The following is a 26,529-nucleotide window of genomic DNA, read 5'->3' as shown; positions in this document are numbered from 1 at the left end:
GGGCACTGCATGCAGGAAGATCACAACACCCCTGGTATCAGGGATAGGGCACTGTGTGCAGGAAGATCACAATACCCCGGAGGAGTGAGGGTCAGGCAGCTCCCCCCTGTCTGTGAAGCCAGCCTCTCACTAGTAATGCAGGGAGGGAGCTGTCTCAGACTTCACCATCCTCCCCCCCCCCTTACCCACACACCATTCACTAGCTGGGACATGGGGGAAGTCAGGAGTTAGGGTCAGGCAGCTCCCCCCTGTCTGTGAAGCCAGCCTCTCACTAGTAATGCAGGGAGGGAGCTGTCTCAGACTTCACCATCCACTCCCCCCCCTCACCCACACACCATTCACTAGCTGGGACATGGGGGAAGTCAGGAGTGAGGGACAGGCAGCTCCCCCCTGTCTGTGAAGCCAGCCTCTCACTAGTAATGCAGGGAGGGAGCTGTCTCAGACTTCACCATCCTCCCCCCCCCCCCCTCACCCACACACCATTCACTAGCTGGGACATGGGGGAAGTCAGGAGTGAGGGTCAGGCAGCTCCCCCCTGTCTGTGAAGCCAGCCTCTCACTAGTAATGCAGGGAGGGAGCTGTCTCAGACTTCACCATCCTCCCCCCCCCCCTCACCCACACACCATTCACTAGCTGGGACATGGGGGAAGTCAGGAGTGAGGGTCAGGCAGCTCCCCCCTGTCTGCGAAGCCAGCCTCTCACTAGTAATGCAGGGAGGGAGCTGTCTCAGACTTCACCATCCTCCCCCCCCCCCTCACCCACACACCATTCACTAGCTGGGACATGGGGGAAGTCAGGAGTGAGGGTCAGGCAGCTCCCCCCTGTCTGTGAAGCCAGCCTCTCACTAGTAATGCAGGGAGGGAGCTGTCTCAGACTTCACCATCCTCCCCCCCCCCCCCCTCACCCACACACGATTCACTAGCTGGGACATGGGGGAAGTCAGGAGTGAGGGTCAGGCAGCTCCCCCCTGTCTGTGAAGCCAGCCTCTCACTAGTAATGCAGGGAGGGAGCTGTCTCAGACTTCACCATCCTCCCCCCCCCCCCCTCACCCACACACCATTCACTAGCTGGGACATGGGGAAGTCAGGAGTGAGGGTCAGGCAGCTCCCCCCTGTCTGTGAAGCCAGCCTCTCACTAGTAATGCAGGGAGGGAGCTGTCTCAGACTTCACCATCCTCCCCCCCCCCCCCCCTCACCCACACACCATTCACTAGCTGGGACATGGGGGAAGTCAGGAGTGAGGGTCAGGCAGCTCCCCCCTGTCTGTGAAGCCAGCCTCTCACTAGTAATGCAGGGAGGGAGCTGTCTCAGACTTCACCATCCACCCCCCCCCCCCTCACCCACACACCATTCACTAGCTGGGACATGGGGGAAGTCAGGAGTGAGGGTCAGGCAGCTCCCCCCTGTCTGTGAAGCCAGCCTCTCACTAGTAATGCAGGGAGGGAGCTGTCTCAGACTTCACCATCCTCCCCCCCCCCCCTCACCCACACACCATTCACTAGCTGGGACATGGGGGAAGTCAGGAGTGAGGGTCAGGCAGCTCCCCCCTGTCTGTGAAGCCAGCCTCTCACTAGTAATGCAGGGAGGGAGCTGTCTCAGACTTCACCATCCTCCCCCCCCCCCCTCACCCACACACCATTCACTAGCTGGGACATGGGGGAAGTCAGGAGTGAGGGTCAGGCAGCTCCCCCCTGTCTGTGAAGCCAGCCTCTCACTAGTAATGCAGGGAGGGAGCTGTCTCAGACTTCACCATCCTCCCCCCCCCCCCCCCTCACCCACACACCATTCACTAGCTGGGACATGGGGGAAGTCAGGAGTGAGGGTCAGGCAGCACCCCCCTGTCTGTGAAGCCAGCCTCTCACTAGTAATGCAGGGAGGGAGCTGTCTCAGACTGGTATCAGGGTTAGGGCACTGTGTGCAGGAAGATCACAACACTCCTGGTATTAATAGGGATAGGGCACTGTAAGAGATGACTGTAGTAGATTGAATAAAGATCTGATGTTTCTGCTCTCCTCACACCAAACAAAAACAACACACAAGCAGAGAAGCCCTTCTTACAAAGCTGAGCTAGTGAGTTAAGTAGGAGGAAAAGTAAACATACTGGTGCCAGTGTGGCTACTTAAAAAATACACTTACCAACAATCAATTACATATATTTGAACTGTGTACAGTTCCAGCCAGGACCACCTTTCTAAAATGCACAGTGATTGGCAAATTCAACATGCACTAGCATTTCAGGTGCCTGCTAACAAAAATAATAAACAAACAAGTTCTAGTCACGTGAGTGCTGATCATTACATTACTTTTTTTGTCAAGCTTCCAACTGTTTCCATTTCACATCCCCTCAACCATATTGGTAACATCAATAGATAAGAGCACAGCCAGCCAATAGGAATACATACATACATATTCATTCCTAAGTGACCTTTACTGACCTGGGAAGTGTGAACACTTTGTTTCATTTTCTGTTGGTGTTCGTTAGTTTCCAGTTCCATTTCCCATCCCCCCAACCATCACCTCAGTGGTAACCTTGGTAACATCAATAGATAAGAGGGCAGCCAGCCAATAGGAACACATATTCATTCCTAACTGACCTTCAGTGACCTGGAAAGTGTTTATTTGTATCATTTTCAGTTAGTGCGCACTAAATCGAGTTAGTGCGCACTAACGGGGAGTTAGTGCGCACTAACTCGAGTTAGTGCGCACTAACACGATTTAACGATTTTTAACGATAAATCGTTAGAATTTCTATTGTATCGTGTTCTATAACGATTTAAGACGATATAAACATTATCGGACGATAATTTTAATCGTTGAAAAACGATTCACATCCCTATCAATTTGTTTAAAATGTGCTACTTAGTAACTTCATGGAGTGTCCCCTAGTCTTTTTATTTTTTGAAAGAGTAAACAACTGATTTGCGTGTACCCACTCATGATTTTATAGACCTCTATCATATCTCCCCTCTTCTTCAAGCTGAAGAGCCCTAACCTCTTTAGCCTTTCCTCAAAGGGGAGCTGTTTCTTCCCCGTTATCAGTTTGGTCGCCCTTCTTTGTATCTTTTCTAGTTCCAATATATCTTTTTTTGACATGCAGCAACCAGAATTACACGCAGTACTCCAGGGGTGGTCGCATTATGGAGTGATACAGAGGTTTATGATATTCTCCATTTTACTTTCCATTCCCTTCCTAATAATTCCTAACTTTATTTGCTTTTGTGTCCGCTCGTGCACATTGAATTGAGGATTTCAGCGTAGTGTCCACGATAACACCTAGATCCTTTTCCTGGATAGGGATTCCTAATATTGAACCTAATATTGTGTAACTACAGTTTGGATTATTTTTCCCTATGCGCTTGTCGACTTTAAATTTCATCCACCATTTGGATGCCCTGTCTCCCAGTCTCATAAGGTCCTCATGGAATTTCTCACAATCTACTTGTGATTTAATACTTGCAATAATTTTGTGTCATCTGCAAATCTGATCACCTCACTCCTTGTTCTCTTTTCCAGATCATTTATAAATGTATTGAAAAGCACTGGTCCCAGTCAGATCCCTACTATTTACCTTCCTCCGTTGAGAAAACTGGCCATTTAGCCCTACTCTCTGTTTCCTGTGTTTTAATCAGTTCACAATCACAGAACGATATTTCCTCCCATCCCATAACATTTTAATTTCATGAGAAGTCTCTCATAATGGACTTTATCAAACACCTTCTAAAAATCCATATACATTCTTCAGTGATGCTTCGCTATTGCATTAACACTGTTAGACTGCTGGTCCTTTTCCATAGTTTTCATTTGCAAATCAGTAAACTTGCAGTGCAACATATTTCAATAAATGTATTCAAATTCAAGTCTTGTCTCTCAGAAGATGGCGATGTCTGCACTCCTTGGCTATGCCAAGAAATAGTTTATTCCAAATGAGTTCATCATTCAGTGGGGCATAGTCATATGTCTCTGCTTTCTCTCTCAGTGCTAAATTTGTCAATGAATTCACCCTCCTCTTGTTTGCAGAGGCCAAATATCTATCTTTCATGTATTACATTTTTTGCAGGCCTGAAATAGGCTTCTAGTGCATCAAGGATGGCTTTTGTATTCTTTAAGGCTCTGATTGTGCTTATAAACATGGCAGCACTTAATATCCATCACTCTCCTCAATGTACTATAGCTGCCTGTACTTTGGCTGACTTCTCCTGTAAAGCCTATGGCTAGCGGTCTTCAAATTCTGCTCTGAAATGTTCTCCTGCACGCATCTCTTGCCTCTTCCCAGTCTCCTGTTCTTAATCATCCAAGGCTGCACCAGAAATATAACAGGTGCAGGAACATGAGAGCCATGCGAGTTGGGCTCTAATTATTTGAATGCCATATGCATTACCTGGGAATTCTCAGGATTTCACCCTGAGACTCAGCGAATTTGCATGAGTTGCAGGGTCTCAGGGGAAACACTGGAAATCTCAGGGCCTCTCTGTCTACGGCTCAGCCACTCCCCTTCCTCGGTAAACCTGCATAGAACAGGAGAAGTGGGCCGAGCCTGGAGCAGACACTGCAAGCAGCACGTGGAGAGGGGCTGCCATACACACAAAACACAGCCTGCAGCTGTGATTCCAGGACTTGGGAATCACTCGCCTCAGGGCAAAGTGAGGATGCACAAGTCAAGGAGCTGAGACCTATAAGGGGAGCAAGCAAAGAGAGTGCCGGGGTCAGGGAGAGACAAAGGGGAAGTGAGGAGGGGGCGGACAGGTGATGGTGATGGGTGGGAGCAAAAGAAAGTGTGGATTAGTTGGGTGGGGTGGGGGGCGGTGGAAGAGAGAAAGCTGATACATATTATTCCATTCCTTCCCCCTCCCCCCCCCCCTCCGCACCCTCTGCTAATCAACAGCAATCTCAGGGTGACCACAACACAAAAGTTCCCAGGCATGGCCCCGTATGCCCCCTGCTCAGTTAAGAGGGATGGGCAGTGTGAGCAGGCATAGGCATTCAAATAATCAGTGCTCACACAGGCAGTGGGTGGCAGGATGCCTTGCAGTGTGGGCCCTCAGGCAATTGTCCCGCTTGACCCCACCCTCATCTCTGTCCCAGCAGTTGGTGATGGCTTGCATATGGCAATTTATATGCTCATCTATCCAAAGTGGATGAATCTCAACTGGGCAGGCGGGATGGGCCATTTTGGTCTTTATCTACTGTTATTTACTATATTTATTTATTTATTTATTTTTTTTAAAAATCCTATAAGCCACTTAAACCAAATAGATCATACTAAATGGTGAACAATATAAGATAGGTACAATAAAACATAGGAAACAGACAAACAAAACAGAAATATTATGAACTGGGAGGGGCCCTCTGTACTGGAATAGCAGAAGATGTTGCAAGATAGGACTAAGATGCAGTGCAAAGTTGAGGAGTGGGTTAAGGGGAAAGGAGAATAAACTTCAGTATTGAATAGCTCCGTTAAACCCCAGTTAAATGTACCCCTTTTCTTCAATGGCTTTCATCCTGCTTTAAATCTTTCTGCTGTGTGTTGGCATGTCCTCTGATAGTTCAGTGGAATGTGCTCTGGGCAAGCTTCCATGACCTTTGGAGCTCAGTGCAGTGATTCAGTTGCAAAGGTATGTAGGAGGGGGACCCTGAACTCTGTTCCTGTCAAAGCTGAGGAGAAGAAAAGGCAAAAACAGAAGGGCTGGGGGTGGGAAAGCTCATTTGGACCTGTCTAACTGAACGAATTCTGAAAAGCAGAGAGAGATGCGGGAACGTACGCTGCTGCTGCTGTTACCTATGCTGCATCTGATCTGTGGTTTCATCCAGGGCCATTGTTAGGCTGGTGCAACTACGCTAATCAGGGCCAGAACTAGGACAGGACAGTTGCCCAGGGCACAAAGTCTTGAGGGGGATGGGGGGTTGCTGACACCACAATAATGTACTTCAACCACATATGCTGCAGTCAAAGCACAGATGTGATGGTGGAGGTCCATTAACCCTCTGAGTAGCACGGGTCAGTGTAGGGACCCTCAGAGGAGAAGAGTGAGTGGGTGTTATGGGTTCACACCGTGCACACTGGTATCCTGTCCAGGGGCTCTGACCTGGGGGGGGGGGGGGGGGGGGTGCTAATCTCTCTGAGGGGCTTATCCCTTATAAAAAAAAACAAAAAACACAATTTCTGGGATTATACCTGGGGGCTTGAACCCAGGAGCTAATTCCCAACACAAAGAGCCACACACAAACTTTGATTCAGTACATCACGACTCCAGGTAGGAAAGTAAGTTTATTTGAGCAATAGGAGGATAGAACAAATAAAAAGAAGTAATGGTAGATAATCACAATTGCTACATATAGAAAGCTTACATATTTCCAAAGGATCAGCGTGTGCTGTCACATCCAGCACTCTCCCCTCTCTTTCTCGCTGTCTCTCCTTATACACTTCAACTGTTTGTGGAAAAAGTGGTATTCCCTCCTTCTGAGTTCTTATCAGTTTTCAGAAACAGCTGTGCGGCCTTCATTCTCTCTCTCAGGCGTTAGTATAAGTTAATTGCTAGTTTTCTCATCATAGACTTAGTGGAATAACTAAATAAACACTCTTGCCTGTTCGCAAACATTTCACAGTGCAAGACAGTAAACAGGAGTTCCCTCAGAGGTTGGCCTGTGGCCTTCAAACAAGTCTGTGTTTGGGTGAAAACTCTGAATCCATATGGCTTATCCTCTATATACATCCTCAGCAAAAGTAACAAAAAATGACTCCAACAGTGGGCTTCACTGATAAAATTGCCCTACCCCTACCTTCCCCACAAGAAGAGTGTAGGCCAAGAGTGGGCCTGCTGCATGGGTTGAACTGAATTTCAGTTTGGATCACGGTTTTCTACTCTCTGAGGTCAATATTCAGTAGGCCGTTTAGTTCAATTCAGAGAGATAAACGTCCTGCTGAATATACTAGTCTAATTTTAGATGGTATATGTAACTGGATAACTTAAAAACTGAACCGGCTATGTCTGAATATAGTTGGTTAGGTTTTTAAGTTATCTGGCCTTGTGTGGCCAGATAACTAGCTACTTAACCGGATATCTTCAAAGATATCCTGTTCAGTAGCACTGTGTAAAATGGAAAAAAAAAAAAAAGATAAGTAAATAGGCCTATGACCCGATTTTCTCCTTCCCTCTCTCCAAATTAAGATAAGGTCCTGTCGGACTGTATATCATCCACCACCTTCCCCAAACCTCTCTAAAGTTGCTTATCATGTCCCAGGTCCCTCAACCCCATTACCAATTTTAAAATAAAAAATCAAATCACTCGTCCCCGCTGGACCTACCAGAAGTTGAAGTCCTGGGCCACTCCAAAACCCCTCTGGGCCCCCCCCACCAGACCCCACCTCTAACTTGCCCAATTCCTATTGATCCCTGCCAGGATCTTGGTATAACCTTACTCACGCCCGGCGCTCCAGCGCTGAATCTGCCAGAATCATAGCTGGAAGCCTAAGTTACACACTGTTTACGCTTATTTATTGCTTAACATTTATTTTCTGCCTTTTTGAAGGCTCTTCACCTATATTATGACTGAAGGTAGCCTTGTGTTTTTCTTTTTGGGAACTCTTGTCACTCAACCTGAGAGACTCAGAATCAACCGAGCAGAAATCGTTTTGGAGGAGGTACTGCCATTCTAGTGCCACATTGGAAAGAAAAGAAAACTAATGAGAACATAAGAAATGCCATACTGGGTAGGGATATGCATTCGCTTAAAATGAAAATGCAAAACACAATGAATAAAGCTAATTTGTTTCATTTGGGGGGGCCTTGAACCAAATCAGGGAGGCCCCAAATGAAACGAACCTTATTTATTTGTTTTGTTTTAAACAAATGCCTCGGTCTATATCCTAGGTGAAGCCCTGGCTTCAGGCCTAAGCCAAGGCACCAGCATTCTGCTTGGGCACAGGCCGAGACCCAAAGCAGGGTCCGTGGCCTAGGCCCGAGTACGATGCCGGGGTCTCAGCAGAGGCATGGGCAGATGCCGGGGCCTCAGCGAGACCCCCAAAAAACAAAAAAAACCCAAAACTTAACTAATCCGCCGGGTATCCATCAAAGACCAGGCCCAACGGTATAACCTGACCTGGAGGCTGCGTCCTGATGCCAGAGCCTAGGCCTGGACCCAGGCCTGATGCCATGACCTGATCCTGAGTCTGGATCCCGATGCCTGGGCTTTGGCCTAGGCTGGGGCCCAAGTTAAGGCTCACCCAACCCAGAGGCCGGGTCCCATTGCTGGGGCCTCGGCCAGGAGGCCAAGTCCCAATGCCTGGACCTTGGCCTCAGTGTCAAATGATGGGCGCCCGCTGGAGTTAATTAACTACGGCGTATTCACCTTGGGCCATGAAGGTATATTTTCCCTCTTTCCCGTTCGGAGAATCCAGCCGAGTTTAGAAGGAGTGAGTCAAGGTCTTAGACTCATTATTGCATGTGGGTCTCTTGTCCAGTGAAAGAGCCCAGGAAGGAATTACACAAGCATATCTGTTGGGTTGATCTGATGCTATCATACTGATCAACAGTAGACTGTAAGCCTGAGTCACAGCCAGAAATATGTATGCTTTTTTACCCAGTATAGAGTCCATGTGTCAGCTCCAGTTCCATAACTAGCTGAGCCCAGGGAATCATCACTGGATGGCACACATGTTGATACATCCATTGAGCTGTATGTACTCAAAGGCACAATGTCATCAACACCAACAAGCATCTCAGAAGACTGAAATGTGTTGTTTTGCCTGATATCTTTTAGTTAGCCCCTACTCTCCAATTACACTGTTCCTCTACACCTTTTCCCAGACTATAAATATTGATCTTCACAGCTATATGACTGTAATTACTATGCTACACTGTATAGATTGTTTTAGGCCTTGATCTTGCGATAGCCTCTTTATCCCTCACTAATATTTATTACTAGATGTAATCCCTCTGTTCATATTCCCCGTTGCTTTATTCTATCTTAGTTTCAACCTGTTGTTATAGTATAAGCAGTTGATAATTTCCTTTGTTCTTCCTGACAACCCTTCTCCCTTTTACCCTTACGTTAACCTGTTTTAAGCTGTTCATAATCCAGTTCATAGTTCTCTGTAAAGCCTGTTTGCTAAATTTGCAGTTTTATGGAAACCGATGTGATGTTCCCCTACTAATGTCGGTATATAAAAATTTTTCAAATAAATAAATAAATATCTGAATTAATATGTTACTGAGGGGAAATAGGGTGTTGAGGTGTTATGTATTCAGCTCAACATGTAAATGTTACTTCCATTGGCTAGATAGAAGCCAAGTGTATTCTAACTGAAAGCACAATGCAAATGATTTTGCCGGCTATGGTGCAGCAGCTCTCTCTTTTTGCCTTTTGTCTGTATGCAACATGTATAGGCATGGGGAGGGCAGTGGAGTGCCTCAGGGATCTGTATTGGGACCCTTACTTTTCAATATATTTATAAACGATCTGGAAAGGAATACGATGAATGAGGTAATCAAATTTGCAGATGATACAAAATTATCCAGAGTAATTAAATCACAAGCGGATTGTGATAAATTGCAGGAAGACCTTGTGAGACTGGAAAATTGGGCATCCAAATGGCAGATGAAATTTAATGAGGATAAGTGCAAGGTGATGCATATAGGGAAAAATAACCCATGCTATAGTTACACAATGTTAGGTTCCATATTAGGAGCTACCACCCAGGAAAGAGACCTAAACGTCATGGTCGATAATACATTGAAATCATTGGCTCAGTGTGCTGCAGCAGTCAAAAAAGCAAACAGAATGTTAGGAATTATTAGGAAGGGAATGGTGAATAAAACAGAAAATGTCATAATACCTCTGTATCCCTCCATGGTGAGACTGCACCTTGAATACTGTGTACAATTCTGTCACCGCATCTCAAAAAAGATATAGTTGCGATGGGGAAGGTACAGAGAAGTACGACCAAAATGATAAAGGGGATAGAACAGCTCCCCTATGAAGAAAGACTAAAGAGGTTAGGACTGTTCAGCTTGGAGAAGAGACGGCTGAGGAGGATATGACAGAGGTGTTTAAAATCATGAGAATTCTAGAATGGGTAAAAGTGAATCAGTTATTTACTCTTTCGGATAATAGAAGGACTAGGGGGCACTCCATGAAGTTAGCATGTGGCACATTTAAAACTAATTGGAGAGCCCGAGAGAGGAAGGAGAGAGACTCTGACCTGAACTGCACCAATTTCATCTGTTGCGAGCACGGGGTAAGATCGGAGCGCCGACGGAAGGCAGAGAGAATGGAGGAGCAGAGGGCGGGTCCCAGAGGCGGAACCAGAAGCGGCCTATAATAGCTGCCTGCCAGAGCCTGGAGACCCGAGAGAGGAAGGAGAGAGACTCTGACCTGAACTGCACCAATTCAATCTGTTGCGAGCCCGGGGGTAAGATCGGAGCCCCGACGGAAGGCAGAGAGAACGGAGGAGCAGAGGGCGGGTCCCAGAGGCAGAATCGGAAGTGGCCTATAATAGCGGCCTGCCAGAGCCTGGAGACCCGAGAGAGGAAGGAGAGAGACTCTGACCTTAACTGCACCAATTTCATCTGTTGCGAGCCCAGGGGTAAGATCGGAGCCCCGACAGAAGGCAGAGAGAATGGAGGAGCAGAGGGCGGGTCCCAGAGATGGAACCGGAAGCGGCCTATAAGAGCGGCCTGCTTTGCTGCGTGCTGCAGAGCCGGCGCGCCGCTGAAGCCGCGCGTGCTTAAGGGGCGCGCGCTTTCATCGGGCTTCACCGGAATTCGTCAGATTCAAGTATAAATAATTTGAGAGCTAAGAACCCTGATGAGTCAGGAAGTCAGGGAGGACAACCCGATTCTACAGAGGAGGCATCTCTAAGTCCCAACATCGGACTTCCCCCAGTACAGAGAACCATCAGATTAACTACTGGATCACACCTACTAGAGAACAGTGACCACGAGCTTGCAGTGAGGGAAATACAACCCCGCACAAAAAGCTCGTAAGAATTAAGAACTGAATCAGAATCTGTTACTACTAGTAGTAGTAGAAATATAGGTCTACCTACTCGACCTGAGCTGGTAACACTGGACACACTCTGGGAACTGATGGCTGGTATGTCAATTAATATTAAAGAGCTGGAAGGAAAAGTTGATTTAATTAACTCAAGGCATATGCAGGATCTTTCATAAGTGCAAGTGCAGATAAAAGAATCAAATGACAGAATAAAAAATTTGGAAAATAAAGATGGAAAGATTTATTTATTTATTTATTGATTTATTTATAGATTTTTTTATACCGGAGTACGTAAGTAACATCACCTCGGTTTACATTCAAACAGTAATTCAGCATTGCGCTTTACAATATAACTTAGTAACTGAACGAATACAATACCATGTATAACTTTGTATTAATAGAATATAAACAATAAATGAGAAACTGTGGAAATTAGGAAGAGTAGTATAAGATTTAGTTCATTAATAGTAGGCTTTTTTAAATAACCAGGTTTTGAGGTTTTGTTTAAATTTTTTGTGACAAAGTTCCTGGCGTAATTCAGAGGGCATGGTGTTCCATATTGTTGATCCGGCAATAATGAAAGATCGTTCTTTTGTACTAGAGAGTTTAGTCAGATTGGGTGCTGGAATCTTTAGTTTGGCTAAATTCTGGAATCTCGTTGGGCGGGAAGAAGTTTTGAATTGTAGTTGATCTGTGAACCAGAGCATATCTCTATTTTGAATGGCTTTATGTATCAGCGTCATAGATTTATAAATTATCCTAGAAGCCACGGGTAGCCAGTGCAAAGACTGAAGTGCTGGGGTGATGTGATCATGGCGGCTTGTGTCGGTGATAATGCGGGCAGCTGCATTTTGCAACATTTGCAAAGGTTGAATGGTGGCTTTAGGAAGACCCAGTAGCAGAGCATTGCAGTAATCAATCTTTGATAAAATAGTTGCTTGTAAGACTGTGCGGAAGTCATATTGGTATAAAAGAGATTTAATACATTTAAGCGTGTGTAGCTTAAAGAAACCATTTTTGACCGTATCCGCGATGAATTTTTTAAACGTGAGATTGCTGTCAATGATGATACCAAGATACAAGAATTTAACATAGCTGTTGTTAAAGATAGAGAACAATTAGCCAGAAGATTAGAGTCACTTAAGAATAATGCTAAGCGTCTCAATATATGGATTTTGAATTTCCCCAGGGTGGCTGGGGAAACTCCATTGATTACCTTAAAAAAATATTTCAATGAAACGCTTGGATTTGCATCAACGCTTGGATTTGCATCAACCTCCTTGTTGAATGTAACTTTTTGCTTCTTCTGTTAAACAATTGTTCTTTGTTACAGTTTACCCCATTCTGTGTAAACCGATCTGATATGGTTCTAACCATGAAGGTCGGTATAGAAAAGAGTTAAATAAATAAATAAGTGACTCACCAGTGATTAACAATTGTTATTTTCTCCCTAAGTCGAGTAGAATTAGAAATAGATCTGAAGAAATGTTTCAGGGAGATCTCACTAATTTTCTGGAGGATTCTAGTTCCAATGTCATAGATTGGGGAGCCTTACTGGTAACCCTTTTTTCAATAAATGATCTAAATCATATTCTGAAGAAATATTTTAATAAGTTTCCTGTTTCTTATTTGGAAAAACCTATTAAAATATTTCCAGATTTAGCTGTGACTACACAGCTAAACCGAAAAGCTTTCTTAGCTTATCGTCAAGAAGTGATAACAATGGATTTTTCATTTAAACTACTTTTTCCATGTAAATGTTTTATTAGTAAACAGGAGGAATCATTTATTTTTTTCAATCGGGACCAGCTAAAACTTTTTATTGAACAAAGAAAATTACCAACCTCTTCCCCGATTGCCCAGTAATAAAAGTAAAGAATATAGTGCAGGGCTTTTGCCATGTTTTTTCTTTTTAGGTTTTCTCCCTTTTTTTTCCTATGATCCAAATGCAACTCTCCTTTTGATTGATATGTTAATGGCTTAGAGTTCTAAGAATATATTAGTGTTTCTTTTTCATTTTATAGAGTAGATATATACAGATGTATATGGATATTCTGGTAATTATCATGAACAGTAATCCATGTATTTCTTTCAATGCAAAAGTTTTTGTTTTTTGTATTTTTGAAAATGATAAATAAACAATTAAAAATAAATAAAAATAAAACTAATCAGAGAAAGTTCTTTTTCACTCAACGCACAATTAAACTCTGGAATTTGTTGCCAGAGGATGTGGTTAGTGCAGTTAGTGTAGCTGTGTTTAAAAAAGGATTGGATAAGTTCTTGAAGGAGAAGTCCATTACCTGCTATTAATTAAGTTGATTTAGAAAATAGCCACTGCTATTACTAGCAACGGTAACATGGAATAGACTTAGTTTTTGGGTACTTACCAGGTTCTTATGGCCTGGATTGGCCACTATTGGAGACAGGACGCTGGGCTTGATGGACCCTTGGTCTGACCCAGTAAGGCATGTTCTTATGATCTTACGCCTTTAGCTCGAGAAAACCTGTATTGTCCTATGTTCTGCCTTTTCTCAGTAACTCTGGGTATTGACAGAACATTGCACTTGTGCTGTGATGAGTCAGTTTGCGAGGTAAGTGTGCACAGTGCCTGCCTATGTTGTTCCTGTATGCGAGTAAAGCTTATACTGTGACTACTGAACTGTGTATATATATATATTTTTTTAATTGTATTTTTGGCCCAGAACTTTCTTCTTGCTCCTTTCAGCTTCCAAGCTTAGTTGGAACCCCAGCCTTTATTGGGCAATGCTGCCATAACCCTTCATTTGCATCTATCCATGGTATTTCCCCTATTTTTATAACCTTCCCTAGCTCAGCCATTGTAGTGATGATCCTTGGCCCGGACTAGCTACAGAATGTGATTTTTTTTCTGGAACCCGGTATGCCTGCAACCTAGCTCCAACTAGAAGAGTCATCACTGAGTAATGACTCCCCCCCCCCCCCTTAGACTCTGTGACTGCTGCCTCCATAGTACCCCCGGCCAGCCCCGGGAAATGAAAGCTGGCCTTGGGTCTTCCGCATGACGGTGCCCGGCACTGCTGTGTGGTGGGGCTTGTGTAATGAGGGAGAAACTGAAAGCTGACCCCGCGTTTGGTGGTTCCTTGCAGATGTGAACTGCACGGAGGAGGTCACCATCACAGGGGGAAAGGTGGAATACCCCACGTCCCGGACCCCCGGCAGAGTTCTGAAGTACATCTGCCCCGAGAACACCCGACCGCACCCTGTGAGCTGGAGGGTCTGCATGAGCAATGGCATCTGGTCCCCACTCAGGAACTCCTACTTTGAAATGGCAAGAACTGCATCCTGCATGGGTAAGTGCCACGCTGAGATTTGGAGAGAGGTCCCGTAACCTTCCAAGGCTGACCGGATGGCTTCAGCTCTGGACGTGACACGGTTTTACAAGGGAGCACTGGAACAAGTTACATGGAGAGAGGTGGCGGAAGCTTCATCATTGTAGGTTTTTAAGAACAGGTTACATAAAAAAAACTATTGCCTTTGCTGGTTTCATTACAATGGATCCTGCTCGGAGGTAGGGGGATGAACTAAATAAAAACGTAAGCTCCTTTCCAGCCCTCCTCCACTCCAAGCTGATGCTGCAGCATCCTGTTATCTCCCATAATGTCTGAATCCACCTGAATTCTCTGTGACAGAAGTCTGCACATTACTCCCATGCACATAGAAATCTTATTGGATTTTTTTCAAGGCAACTCAGAGTAATTCAGCTTCTCCTTGCTTTCAATGTAGGAAATGATAGCAGTTATTCCTGTCCACACTGCTACATCTGTATCCCAACTAATAACTGCAGAGGTTTCACCACTTGTAGGCTACCATGCCATATCCGTTTCCCTGTGGCTATTGGTGTGTTCCTAATATAAAAGAGTTTGTCCCCTCACATCCCACCACATAAACACACCAAACCCCCCCTACACACTTTTCCCTAATTCTATCTCTTCTGAATAGATTACGGCCTGGGATGGACACATCCCAATCCTGATTTCCATCACACCAAGAATCTGAAATTACAGCTCCAGCCAATTCTGCCCCTGCTACGGGGGCTTCCACATGACTCTGCCAGATGATGTTTTGCCATCCTCTCTTTTTAATTCCTTTTTTCTTATTTTTTTCCATTAAAGATTTTTGCAGCTCTCTCTTCTCTAACCTCCCCAAAAACTCCAAGCTACTACCTTCTAGCTGAGATAATAGGAGGTTAGATCGGTAAAACAGCTGAGATTGGTAACTGCATGTTTTTTTTTACCTGCTATGTGTTTGCTTTTCTCACCTCTGCATGTCGGCAGCATACACCTGTGTGGGGTCCATCAGCCTGGAAAATGGCCATGCCTACCCTCGCAAGAAAACATACAGTGTTGGTGACACAGTTCACTTTGAGTGCGAGGAGGGCTATGGGATGTTTGGCTCACCCAACCGGACCTGCCAGCCCAATGGCGAGTGGAGTGGGCGTATCGCCATCTGTGACAATGCAAGTAAGTGACCTACCGCAGTTATTTCTGGTGTCATATTTATAACAATAACCCCTCTTCCTGCAGTCCCTGGTGGAACTGATTGACTTGCATGGTTGACACCCCAGGCTCTCTACCTGTCCTGTCTTCACAGGTGTCTTTCTGTTTATTCACTGTTGTCCTGCTTTCACAGTGTCCTGCTTCCACAGCAGCCTTTCTGTTTCTGTGTTCATGCCTTTATTCTGCTTATGTTCTTTGCTTGCTGTTAAACTGACAACTGGAGGTCGGGCTGCACATTCACAGCTTCCGCTGTATTCGGTGCAGCTGGCTCTAAAGAGTTAAGCTCCGACTTGAAAGCAGGGGTTCCTGGGTATTTATCCTGTCACAGCTTTGGTCAGCCCTGACCAGGCCTGTGTGATACAGCAGCTGTCTTCAGATTACCTGTCTTTATTCCTGTGGCCCAGACTACACTGCTCACTGTTATCTCCAGTTTATGCACAGTAAGACTGTTTATTACTTTGGCCTTTAATAAAGCTTTGGAGTTGAAGAAGTGGCCTCCTCTGTCTGCGAGTAAAGACCCAGTTCAGCTATCTGTGTTAAGATGCACGCAGAAAACTTGTAGTGGAGACAGAATACTGTCTGTCAAGCAGGAATGCAAAACTGCAGTACTGGAAGGCTGCAAATGGGCCTGATTTTCAGGGTAACTAAGCCATGAAAATGATCCTGTTTCTTCAGCCAGATGTATAGAAGTGTGTCTTATAAATTAGTTGTCGTTATCCTGAAATCCAGACCTGTTTGCAGTGCTAGAGCACTGGAGTTGTGCACCCCTGCTAATAAATCTACTATAAATTGACCTTGACTCACAGAGAAGACATTCTATAGCCTCTGTTGACATGGAAAATCTTATCAGGGCCTGTGTTCTGTAACTTGTTAACACACAGTTGACATTATAGCTTCTCTTTTTATTGTCTCCAGAACAGTGCTTCCCAACTAGTGTGCCCTGTGTGCCACAGTTCTGGCAGCCCAGCATGAGGCAACCCCCATGGGCCCTGTCCCCCAAGGGTCCCTGCCTGCAGATCCAGCCCCTGTCATCTGTCCCTGCAGCAATGGACAGCCGGTGCCTTCTTGTGCTCCTACCATGTGACAGGGGCCGACCAATGGCACCGGTAGCCCCTGTGACATAGTAAGGGCAAAGGCTATTGGTGCCATTTTGATTACTGGCAGCCGACGGCCCGAGTGCAGGAGATCGCTCCAGGACCCCCCGCTGGACCACCAGGGATTTTTGGCAAGTCTTGAAAGACCCTCTTGACCCCAAGTCTTGGGATCAGGAGGGTTCCCCTGACCCCAAGTCATGGAGGACCCTCTTGACCCCCACAACACTTGCCAAAATTCCCTGGTGGTCCAGCGGGGGGCCGGGAGCCATCTCCTGCACTCGGGCCATCGGCTGCCAGTATTCAAAATGCTGCCAGTATTCAAAATGCCGACCAATGGTACCGGTAGCCCCTGTGACATAGTAAGGGCAAAGGTTATCGGCGCCATTTTGAATACTGGCAGCCGACTGCCCAAGTGCAGGAGATGGCTCCAGGACCCCCACTGGACCACCAGGGACTTTTGGCAAGTCTTGGGGAGGTCAGGAGTCCATTGTATGCAGTCCCTCTGCACATCCCTATCAGATACATCAGAAAGGAGAAAGGTCCAAAGTGGCATAGTGAAATTAAAAGGAGATAAAGATCAATGGGGAGAGACAAAGAAATGGCCAAAATATTAAACAATTACGTCAGTTCAGTGTTCACTAAAGAAGACCCTGGAGAAGGACTGATTCTAATTGGCAAGATAGTGTTTGGGGGAGGAGTAGACGAAACTCCATTTACTAAAGAGACTGTATGAGAAGAGCTAGGAAAACTGAAAGTGGACCAAGCCATGGGGCCGGATGAGGTTCATCCCAGGATACTGAGGGAGCTCAGAGATGTGCTGGTGGGTCCGCTGAAGGATCTATGCAATAGATCCCTGGAAACAGGCATGGTGCCTCAAGATTGGAGAAGAGCGGTGGTGGTCTTGCTTCACAAGAGTAGGAGCAGAGAGGAGGCTGGAAACTACAGGCTGGTTAGCCTCACCTCAGTGGTGAGAAAATTAATGGAGACTCTGCTGAAAGAAAGTATAGTGAACTATCTACAATCCAATGGGTTGCTTGACCTGAGGCAGCATGGATTCACCAGGGGAAGGTTCTGTCAGACAAATCTGATAGATTTTTTTTATTGTGTAAGTAAAGAATTGGATTGAGGAAGAACGTTTGATGTGATCTACTTGGATTTCAGCAAAGCTTTCCATTCAGTTCCACACAGGAGGGTTATGAATAAAATGAGAAGCTTGGGAGTGTGCACTAAGGTGTTGGAGTGGATTACAAACTGGTTGACAGATAGAAGACAATGTGTGATGGTAAATGGAACCTACTCTGAAGAGAGAACGGTGTTAAGCGGAGTGAGGATTGGTGTTGTGACCGGTTTTGTTCAATATCTTTGTGAGCGACATTGCAGAAGGGATAGAAGGTAAAGTTCGTCTATTTGTGGTTGATATTAAGATCTGCAACAGAGTGGACACGCCGGAAGGAGTTGAGAGAATGAGATGTGATTTAAGGAAGCTTGAACGATGGTTGAAGATATGGCAGCTGGGATTCAATGCCAAGAAGTACAGAGTCATGCATCTGGGGTGTGGTAACCCAAAAGAGCTATATGTGATGGGGGGTAAAGGGCTGCTGTGCACAGAACAAGAGAGGGACCTTGGGGTGACAGTGTATAGCGATCTGAAGACAGTGAAGCAATGTGACAAGGCGATAGCTAAAGCCAGAGGAATGCTGGGCTGCATAGAGAAGAATAACCAGTAAGAAAAAGGATGTGATAATGCCCTTGTACATGTCCTTGGTGAGGCCTCACTTGGAGTATTGTGTTCATTTCTGGAGACCATATCTCAAGAGGGACAGACACAGGATGGAGGCGGTCCAGAGAAGGGCAACAAAAATGGTGGGGGGGAGGGTCTCCATCAAAGGACTTACGAGGAGAGGTTGAAGGACCTAAATATGTATACCCTGGAGGAAAGGAGGTGCATGGGAGATGTGATATAGACCTTCAGATACTTGAAAGGTTTAATGATGCAAAATCAACAAACTTTTTTTTCGTTTTGAAAGAAATTCGTAGAACTAAGGGTCATGAAATGAAACTCCAGGGAGGAAGACTCAGAACCAACATCAGGGGTCGGAGGAGATAGATGTGTTTATGGTATGGGCAGAGCAACATCTTCTAGATATATCTGCCTCCCACCTTACTGGAAAGGACAATGTGAAGGTTGACTTTCTCAGCAGGCAGAGCTTTGATCCAGGAGAGTGGAGCTAGTGGACGAAGCCTTTCAACTCATAGTGGAGTGATGGGGTTGCCAGTTTCTTGATTTACTGGCGACCTCCACCAATGTGAAGGTTCCGCAGTTCTTCAGTCGCAGAAGGGATCCAAAAGCACTGGGTATCGATGCTCATGCCAGGTGGGCCACAGGGTGAGGTGTTATATGTCTTCTCGCCCTGGCCACTGATATGCGGTTTAAATCAAAAGATTGCAAGTCAGACCAAAACGTACTTTTGGTAGCTCTGGATTGGCTGATCTGCAGAGGATGCTGGTGGGGCAGTCCTCTCAAACTGGCACTCTGGAAGGATCTGTTGTGGCAGGGACCCATTCTACATGGCTATCTGAGTCGATTTTGTCTTATGGTTTGGCCCTTGAGAGGGCCAGGTTGTTGAAGCATGGTTATTATGCTACAGTGATTTTCACTTTCCTTTGAGCCAAAAATTTTTCTATGCCTCTGGTTTATGTTAGAGTTTGGAGAGTTTTCAAGGCCTGGTGTGACGAGCAAGGTTCTCAGCCTCTCAGAGTGTAAATTCCTTTAATTTTGGAATTTTTGCAAGAAGGATTGTGTAAAGGCTTGGCCCTGAACATCTTAAAGGTTTAAGTGGCAGCACTCACTTGTTATGGGGGCGAGTCAATGATGGGCCTTTGTCTTCCTTTCCAGATGTGTCCTGGTTCTTGAAGGGAGTTAATCATCTTCGTCCTCCCTTGCAGCTGCCGGTGCCTCTGTGGGACCTTAGTCTGGTCCTGAATTTTTTTGTGGGTCCTACCTTTCAGCCACTACATGGCCTCTCCTTGTGGTTGCTTACCTTGAAGACAGTTTTTCTCGTGGCAATCTGTTTTGTATATCGGGTTTCCGAACTGCAGGCTCTTTCTTGCCATGAGCCTTTTCTGCGTGTGACTCTGGGGGAAGTACAGCTCAGGTCAGTGCTTTTGTTTTAGCTGAAAGTGGTCTCAGAGTATCATTTGAATCTATTACCCTACCCACGTTGAACAGGGATAGAGATGAGTGTGAGTATCGTCTTTTGCATACCTTAGATGTCAGGTGGTATCTGATGCAGTACTTAGAGGTTACTAAATCTGTTCAGAATCTGATTGGCTCTTTGTCTTCTGTGGTGGAGGTAAACAGGGTGAATCGACAACACGGGCAACTATAGCCCATTGGATTAAAGAAGTCATCACTGCCATCTATGTGGATGCTGAGGTTCCTTTGCTGAAGCAGGTTAGACTGCATACCACGAGGGCTCAGGTGGTTTCATGGGGGGAGATTTGATTATTGTCTGTTCTCGAGATTTGCCAAGCGGTGACATGGTCTTCCTTACACACCTTTTCCAAACATTACCACTTGGTCGTTGTGGCTCAGGAGGACACTGCCTTCACGTAGATGGTATTGACTGGACTGCAAGCAGCCTTCCACCCTGTTCGGGAATAGCTTTGGTACATCCCAGTTGTGGGCATTGGCCTACCTGAATCCAAAGGAAGGAGAAATTACTACTTATCTGATCATTTTCTTTTCTCTAATGAAGGCAGGCCAATTCTGATGTTTGCCTTTGGTTTGCCCTTTAGATGTGTTGACTTTCTGTTTGTTGGAGGACTGGTAAGTGTCTTAACCAGTCCCTCAGTTTAGTGAATATTAATTCTTTTGTCTCAGTGTTCCCTATTGATTGGAAGCATGAATAGCCATCTTCAATTATAATCATGTTGCCCACAGTTTAGCTTTTCCAAAGAATACTGATGGGCTGATGTCGGGGAAGGGCTAAATGTCTGTGATGTCAGCTTTTACTTTGCCTCCATCTGCTGGTAGAGGTGCACATCCCACTTGTGGGGATTGGCCTGCCTTCATTAGAGGTATCTATCAGGTAAGTACTAATTTCTCCTTCTGTATGCAAGGATTTGGACTTATTAAAAAAGATTACTATAGCAAATGGCATTCATGCTAGTGGGAGTGTGTTGGAAACATGCTTCATGTCACTCTGCTGAACTGTATTGTTAGCTAGTACTGAACAGTTTTGAGCTAACAGAGCTTCTTTCTGTATTACCTTGTTTTTGTACTTAAAATATTGCTTCCTGTTTCTGTGTGAGTTGAGCTGCTGGTTGCTTACTGCTCCAAAGAAGAATCATCCCTGTCTTGTTTGTTTTTCGTAAGAGGGTAATCTTGTATCTAAATTAACTCCGTCGTGGCACATATCTCTGTTACATCCAAGCTGGTTTCCACAGGTATCTCATTCCTCAGATCAGTACCTAAGTATCACAAAATGTCCTTTATCGACCCTGAGTTACAGCACGGTAAAAGGAAGCAAAACGTGCACTTGCTCCCTTAGATGACTCAAGCACCCCAGAGATTTCCTGATTCTTAATTTGTGCTTCTTATCCCTCTCAGTTTCATCACTTGTCCCCCAGTTTCTTTCAGATCCCTTTTAATATTAGCTGATGCTGCTGAAATATCCAAGAACATCCGTTGAAGTTCCTTAACAATTTCTATGAAGTTCGCCTATGCAACTAGGGGTCTCCATTTCATGACTCACTATGCTTATAGTCCCTTCAGTTTCAGTTCCTGAAATGTGCGCTAATTCCCATGCGGCTCCTACTGAATCTGGCAAGTGTTGCCGCCCAGTTTTGCTGCCTGCTTATCTATTCTCGCTTCTCCACAGTTTCTGCTACAAAGTTTCTGGGAACTGTTTGCAGTTTTCAGACTTTTTTTTTAAAGCAGCAAGAGCCAATTTATTTTTATCACGAGGGAGGGAAAGTTTATTTTTCCCTAAGCAGTCATGCTGTTTAGTGGCTCTCTGTTGCCCCGGATATCATGTTGAACAAATCTTTTCAACCATGAGCGGTGTGGAACAAGTTAATAAGTAATAGTTATTTACCCTTTCAGACAGTACTATGACTAGGGAACACTCCTTGTGGTGATCAACCTTTGGTTGGTTACCCCCAAGGAACGAGCAGCCAGATGTCTGGAAAAGCAAGTCCAGGCAGACGCTGGTGAAGACAATGAAAGGGCTCTCTTTACCAGCAAGAACAACCAGGCATCTTCTGCCTAGGCCACACCTTCCTCGTTCTGGTGGCCAACAAGACTAAAGTAGCAGGGCCAGGCCCCAAGTCAAGGCAAGGAGAAGATGCCTGAAACAAAAGCCAGGGACTGGAGCAGGAACTGGTAGCAGGGACTGAACCAGAATATGAGGTCTACTCTGGCAACTAGCTGACAAAAGGCCAGAGTATAAATATGTATTCAGACAGGAAACAAGATTGCTGTTGGAGGGGACATAGAGTGAGAGGATTGAAGAGATTGGGCAAGTAGCTTGCAATGCAACCAATAGGTCAGAGAATTCTGCAAGGGATCCTCACCTTCTTTGAAGCTAACAGGTAAAAAATGTAAAAGAAATTTACGAAAAAACATTTTCTGTCAATGCACAATTGAACTGTGGAATTTGTTGATGAATAATATGGTCAAGACTAATAGTCTAGCTGGGTTTAAAAATGGTTTGTACAAATTTCTGAAGGACATTTCCATTAATAATTATTAACCAGACAGATGTGGAGTTTACCACCTCTTCCTTTTGGGAGTGAGCAGTAGGGACAGGGGTCTCACCATTATGATCTGCCTGGGACAGGGGCTGCTTTAATCACTTAAGGGACTCTGGGCAAATATTTCTGGATGGGCCCTGTTTTATTTTCTTCATATTAACTGCCACCCTCCCTTGTCTCCCCAACGCTAGCATTCAACTCCTTCCCTCTTCCCACTATTATTCTGATGCTGCCGAACCACTTCTGCACTGGCTGACGGAAGGGCAGCCCTAATCTTCTGGCCCATGCAGACAAACATGAGATCATCCCTACCTGTTTAAGAGTGACATGAAACATCAACAACTCACCATCAGGGAAACTCCCTAATGTATGGTAATGTGCAGTTGCTATCTATGAGGAAACCACTCTGTGATCCCCTCTTTTAATAGCTGATATAACATCAGTCCAAAAGGGCGACGTGAAGTAATAGAGGTCGGAATCCAGCTTCCATCAGATGCTGTTCAGTAAATTTAAAATAGTTCGAGATCTAAATATAGGAAATCAGGGGCTCTCCGCTATAGAAATGCTAGAATACAATTTGATTGAAAGAGGTAAATGATGAGAAGAGGCGAATGACTAGAAGAGTGCGAATCATACAGAGGGCAGTGCAGAATGATAGAGACAGTGCGCAGCCCAGTACCAGCCCAGGTACCGCAGAGACAGGGCGGCAGCTATTCATGGTTACAGTAAAACGCAAAGAAGGCCTCTATCAGGTCCGCAAAATCAGGAGAAGAGGAACCAATACAAACATAAGGGAATTGCTTAGGTGTGAAGAATAAATTCACTGGTTAACAAATAGTATAATTAAGCGAATAGAATGGCAGGACTGTCGAAAAAACGGAATAGAAATTAGATCAGTTAGAGGATGGAAGCGAAGAACATGTGGGTAGCACCCTAGGGTGCTGGTAGCCTCGCTCTGAATAGGGAAAGGGTGTTTGGTTTGGGGGAGTTTAAAAGTCAGAAAAGCAAAAAAGATAACAGATAACGGATAACAGAATGAAGGCGCCACTCATAGAACGTGTTGTCATAAGAGAAACTGTAAGTAATTTGGAATCCTACATGTGGTTATATACATTTTAAATGAGTGAACAGGCAGATGTGATATATTGATTTTTAACACAAAAACAGACAGGTACTTCGAAATTGTTCAAACCGTAAAGTGGCAAAAAAATTTGAACCATAAGACGGTGAGCAAGATTCCTCCATGGAGCTACCACCCAGGAAAAAGATCTAGGCATCATAGTGGATAATACTTTCAAATCGTCGGCTCAGTGTGCTGCAGCAGTCAAAAAAGCAAATAGAATGTTAAGAATTATTAGGAAGGGAATGGTTAATAGAACGGAAAATGTCATAATGCCTCTGTATCGCTCCATGGTGAGACTGCACCTTGAATACTGTGTACAATTGAATACTGTGTACAATTCGCCGCATTTCAAAAAAGATATAGTTGCAATGGAGAAGGTAGGTACAGAGAAGGGCAACCAAAATGATAAAGGGGATGGAACAGCTTCCCTATGAGGAAAGGCTGAAGAGGTTAGAGCTGTTCAGCTTGGAGAAGAGACGGCTGAGGGGGGATATGATAAAGGACTTTAAGATCATGAGAGGTCTTGAACGAGTAGATGTGACTCTGTTATTTACACTTTCGAATAATAGAAGGACTAGGGGGCATTCCATGAAGTTAGCAAGTAACACATTTAAGACTAATCGGAGAAAATTCTTTTTCACTCAACGCACAATAAAGCTCTGGAATTTGTTGCCAGAGGATGTAGTTAGTGCAGTTAGTGTAGCTAGGTTCAAAAAAGGTTTGGATAAGTTCTTGAAGGAGAAGTCCATTAATGGCTATTAATCAATTTTACTTGGGGAATAGCCACTGCTATTAATTGCATCAGTGGCATGGGATCTTCTTAGTGTTTGGGTAATTGCCAGGTTCTTGTGGCCTGGTTTTGGCCTCTGTTGGAAACAGGATGCTGGGCTTGATGGACCCTTGGTCTGACCCAGCATGGCAATTTCTTATGTTCTTATGTCCCTGAAGCAGACAGCAGTCAAAATGCGGCTAGTGTCATGCAATTGGCTTCGACCTTGTAGAAACGCAGGAGTTCGGTCGGAACTGATAAGTATTCATAAAAGGGAGCGGGAACGCTGAACAAGGTTGAGCTGACCGCCAGGGGGAGGACACTTACTTGAAATGAAATGAAACACACGGTTCATTTATGAACAAGAAGTACATGGTTGCATTATAAAAATAACAAAAATAAAATAAAAATAAGAATTTGAATAATAAAGCCAGTAGCTATTAAAAGAGGGGATCACAGAGTGGTTTCCTCAAAGATAGCAACCGCACATTACCACACATTAGGGAGTTTCCCTTTTGGACTGTGCATGCTGGTGTGAGTACAATTATTGAGAGCCTTTCACTATGGGCAAGCCAGTGCAAGGCATCCTCAGTTCCCAAACTTGCCCCTAGTCCATCAAGTTTTCAGGATATAGATAATTAATGCGCATGAGATAGATTTGACTGTACTGCCTCCATTGCCTGCACATTTATTTCATGTATATTTTTTGGTCTCCTCTAATTCCATGGCCATTGGAAGAGTCACAAAATCTGCCCATTCCCAAGGAACTTTCTGGTCCCCATGGAATTATCGCAGGTCCGGAGATCAGAGTCCTCCATTGTGCTGTGAAGAGTTGCTGTATCATGTTGGCACTACTCAACTCCAGCTTGTTCTCCCTTCCCCACGCACGTTGATGACATCAGTCTCTTTCCACCCCTACCCCCGGCATGCATGCTGATGATATCTAGTCTCTCTCTCCTTCCCCAGGTACACATGCTGATTCCATAGTGAGAAGGAGAGCAGCACTATGTCAGGCTGCGTCATGGTTGACTGTGCTTTTAACTGTGGAACACAGTGCCCCGTGGTTGAAAGCAGCAGTCAAACCCAAGTGGCAGAGGAGGAGGATGCGGCTCAACTTGAGCCGCATCCTCCTCTTCAACCTGCTGTTGCTCTCTTCCTCCCTCCTTGCAGCTTGACCAGCACAGGTAGTTTATGGGGAGGATATTCTGCTGAGAAACTGGGAGGAAGTGGGATGTTCCAGGGTTTTCTTCTTTGCCTTCCTTATATTTGTGTTTTCCTATTAAGCCTATGTGTTGAAGGCATGGACCCTTGGACCAAGGTGGAGTTGCAAACCCTGCAGGGTGGAGCCCTGCAAGTCACCACCGTTGGCTTTTAAGAGTCAGATGAGGCAGAGGCCCAACTGGAGCTTTGCCTATATCAGCCCATGTTCCCCTTAGGTTGAGCCCTCAGGTGCTGGGGCTGGCAGGTCTTAGGTGGAGGCCTCTGCTGAAATCCTGAAGATCTGTAGGTTGAAGACAGGCCAGGGTCAGAACAGGCGGCACTCACGAGGGGTCCAATGATCAGGAAGTGGTCAGTGGCAGGCGGCAATCAAGAAACAGTCCAGTGATCAGGCAGTGATCAGTGGCAGGTGGCAATCAAAAGAATCCAGGAAGCAAGACAAGGTCCAAGCCGAAGATCTGTCCAAGGAAATATGGAACCGATGGGCAGGGCAGGAAGACGAGGAGCACCACAGGAGGCAAGGCACACAGCACTACCAGGCTGAAAGCTGACCACAGGGGCTGGTAGATAAGATGAAGACCATGAGGACTAAAGATATGGAGAAGACAAGGAACTGAAGAAGACAGAAATGCAGGAGAAACGCTGAGGCAACTCGTATTACACAATGGTAGGAGACCAATTGTCAAGACAAGGACTGCAAATGAAAAGGGGCCTTTTATAGGCTGAGGCTTCTGACATCATCTGTGAGCACCATGGGGGATTTCCTGCCACGGCCCTTTTAAATCAGGGCAGATTGGGCACGCATGCGCCTAGGGATGGCCCTGTTGGGGGACCGTGGCATTCTCCCTAGTGTTGCATCAGAGCTGCATAAGCTCAGCAGTCTGCTGTCCATCCAAGGAGGCCTTCCTCGGCGTCGGGGGTTCCTGATGGCAGCTCGGGGCTGGAGATAAGAGCGGCGGTTCACAGGGGTGACCCATGGACTGCCAATTGCAACAATATGTTATTTCTTTTTTTCATGTTAGATTATAATTGTTATATTATT

At 45.3% G+C, this 26,529-nt stretch overlaps 1 protein-coding gene across 2 annotated transcripts in view; it reads left to right on the top strand.

Annotated features, from left to right (window-relative positions):
• LOC115094165 (complement factor B-like) overlaps nucleotides 1-26,529 on the top strand; it is a 131,389-nt gene that overhangs the window by 9,511 nt on the left and 95,349 nt on the right. For both annotated transcript variants that reach the window (XM_029606933.1, XM_029606932.1), the window contains exons 2-3: nucleotides 14,117-14,320; nucleotides 15,305-15,490. In XM_029606933.1, coding sequence (XP_029462793.1) covers nucleotides 14,117-14,320; nucleotides 15,305-15,490 — 390 coding nt within the window. The remainder of the gene's footprint in view (nucleotides 1-14,116; nucleotides 14,321-15,304; nucleotides 15,491-26,529) is intronic.

This window comes from Rhinatrema bivittatum, chromosome 6 (assembly GCF_901001135.1).
Source record: "Rhinatrema bivittatum chromosome 6, aRhiBiv1.1, whole genome shotgun sequence".
Classification (NCBI taxonomy): Eukaryota; Metazoa; Chordata; class Amphibia; order Gymnophiona; family Rhinatrematidae; genus Rhinatrema; species Rhinatrema bivittatum.
The sequence above is the reverse complement of the archived record's forward strand: the minus strand, read 5'-3'. Positions and strand labels throughout refer to the sequence as shown.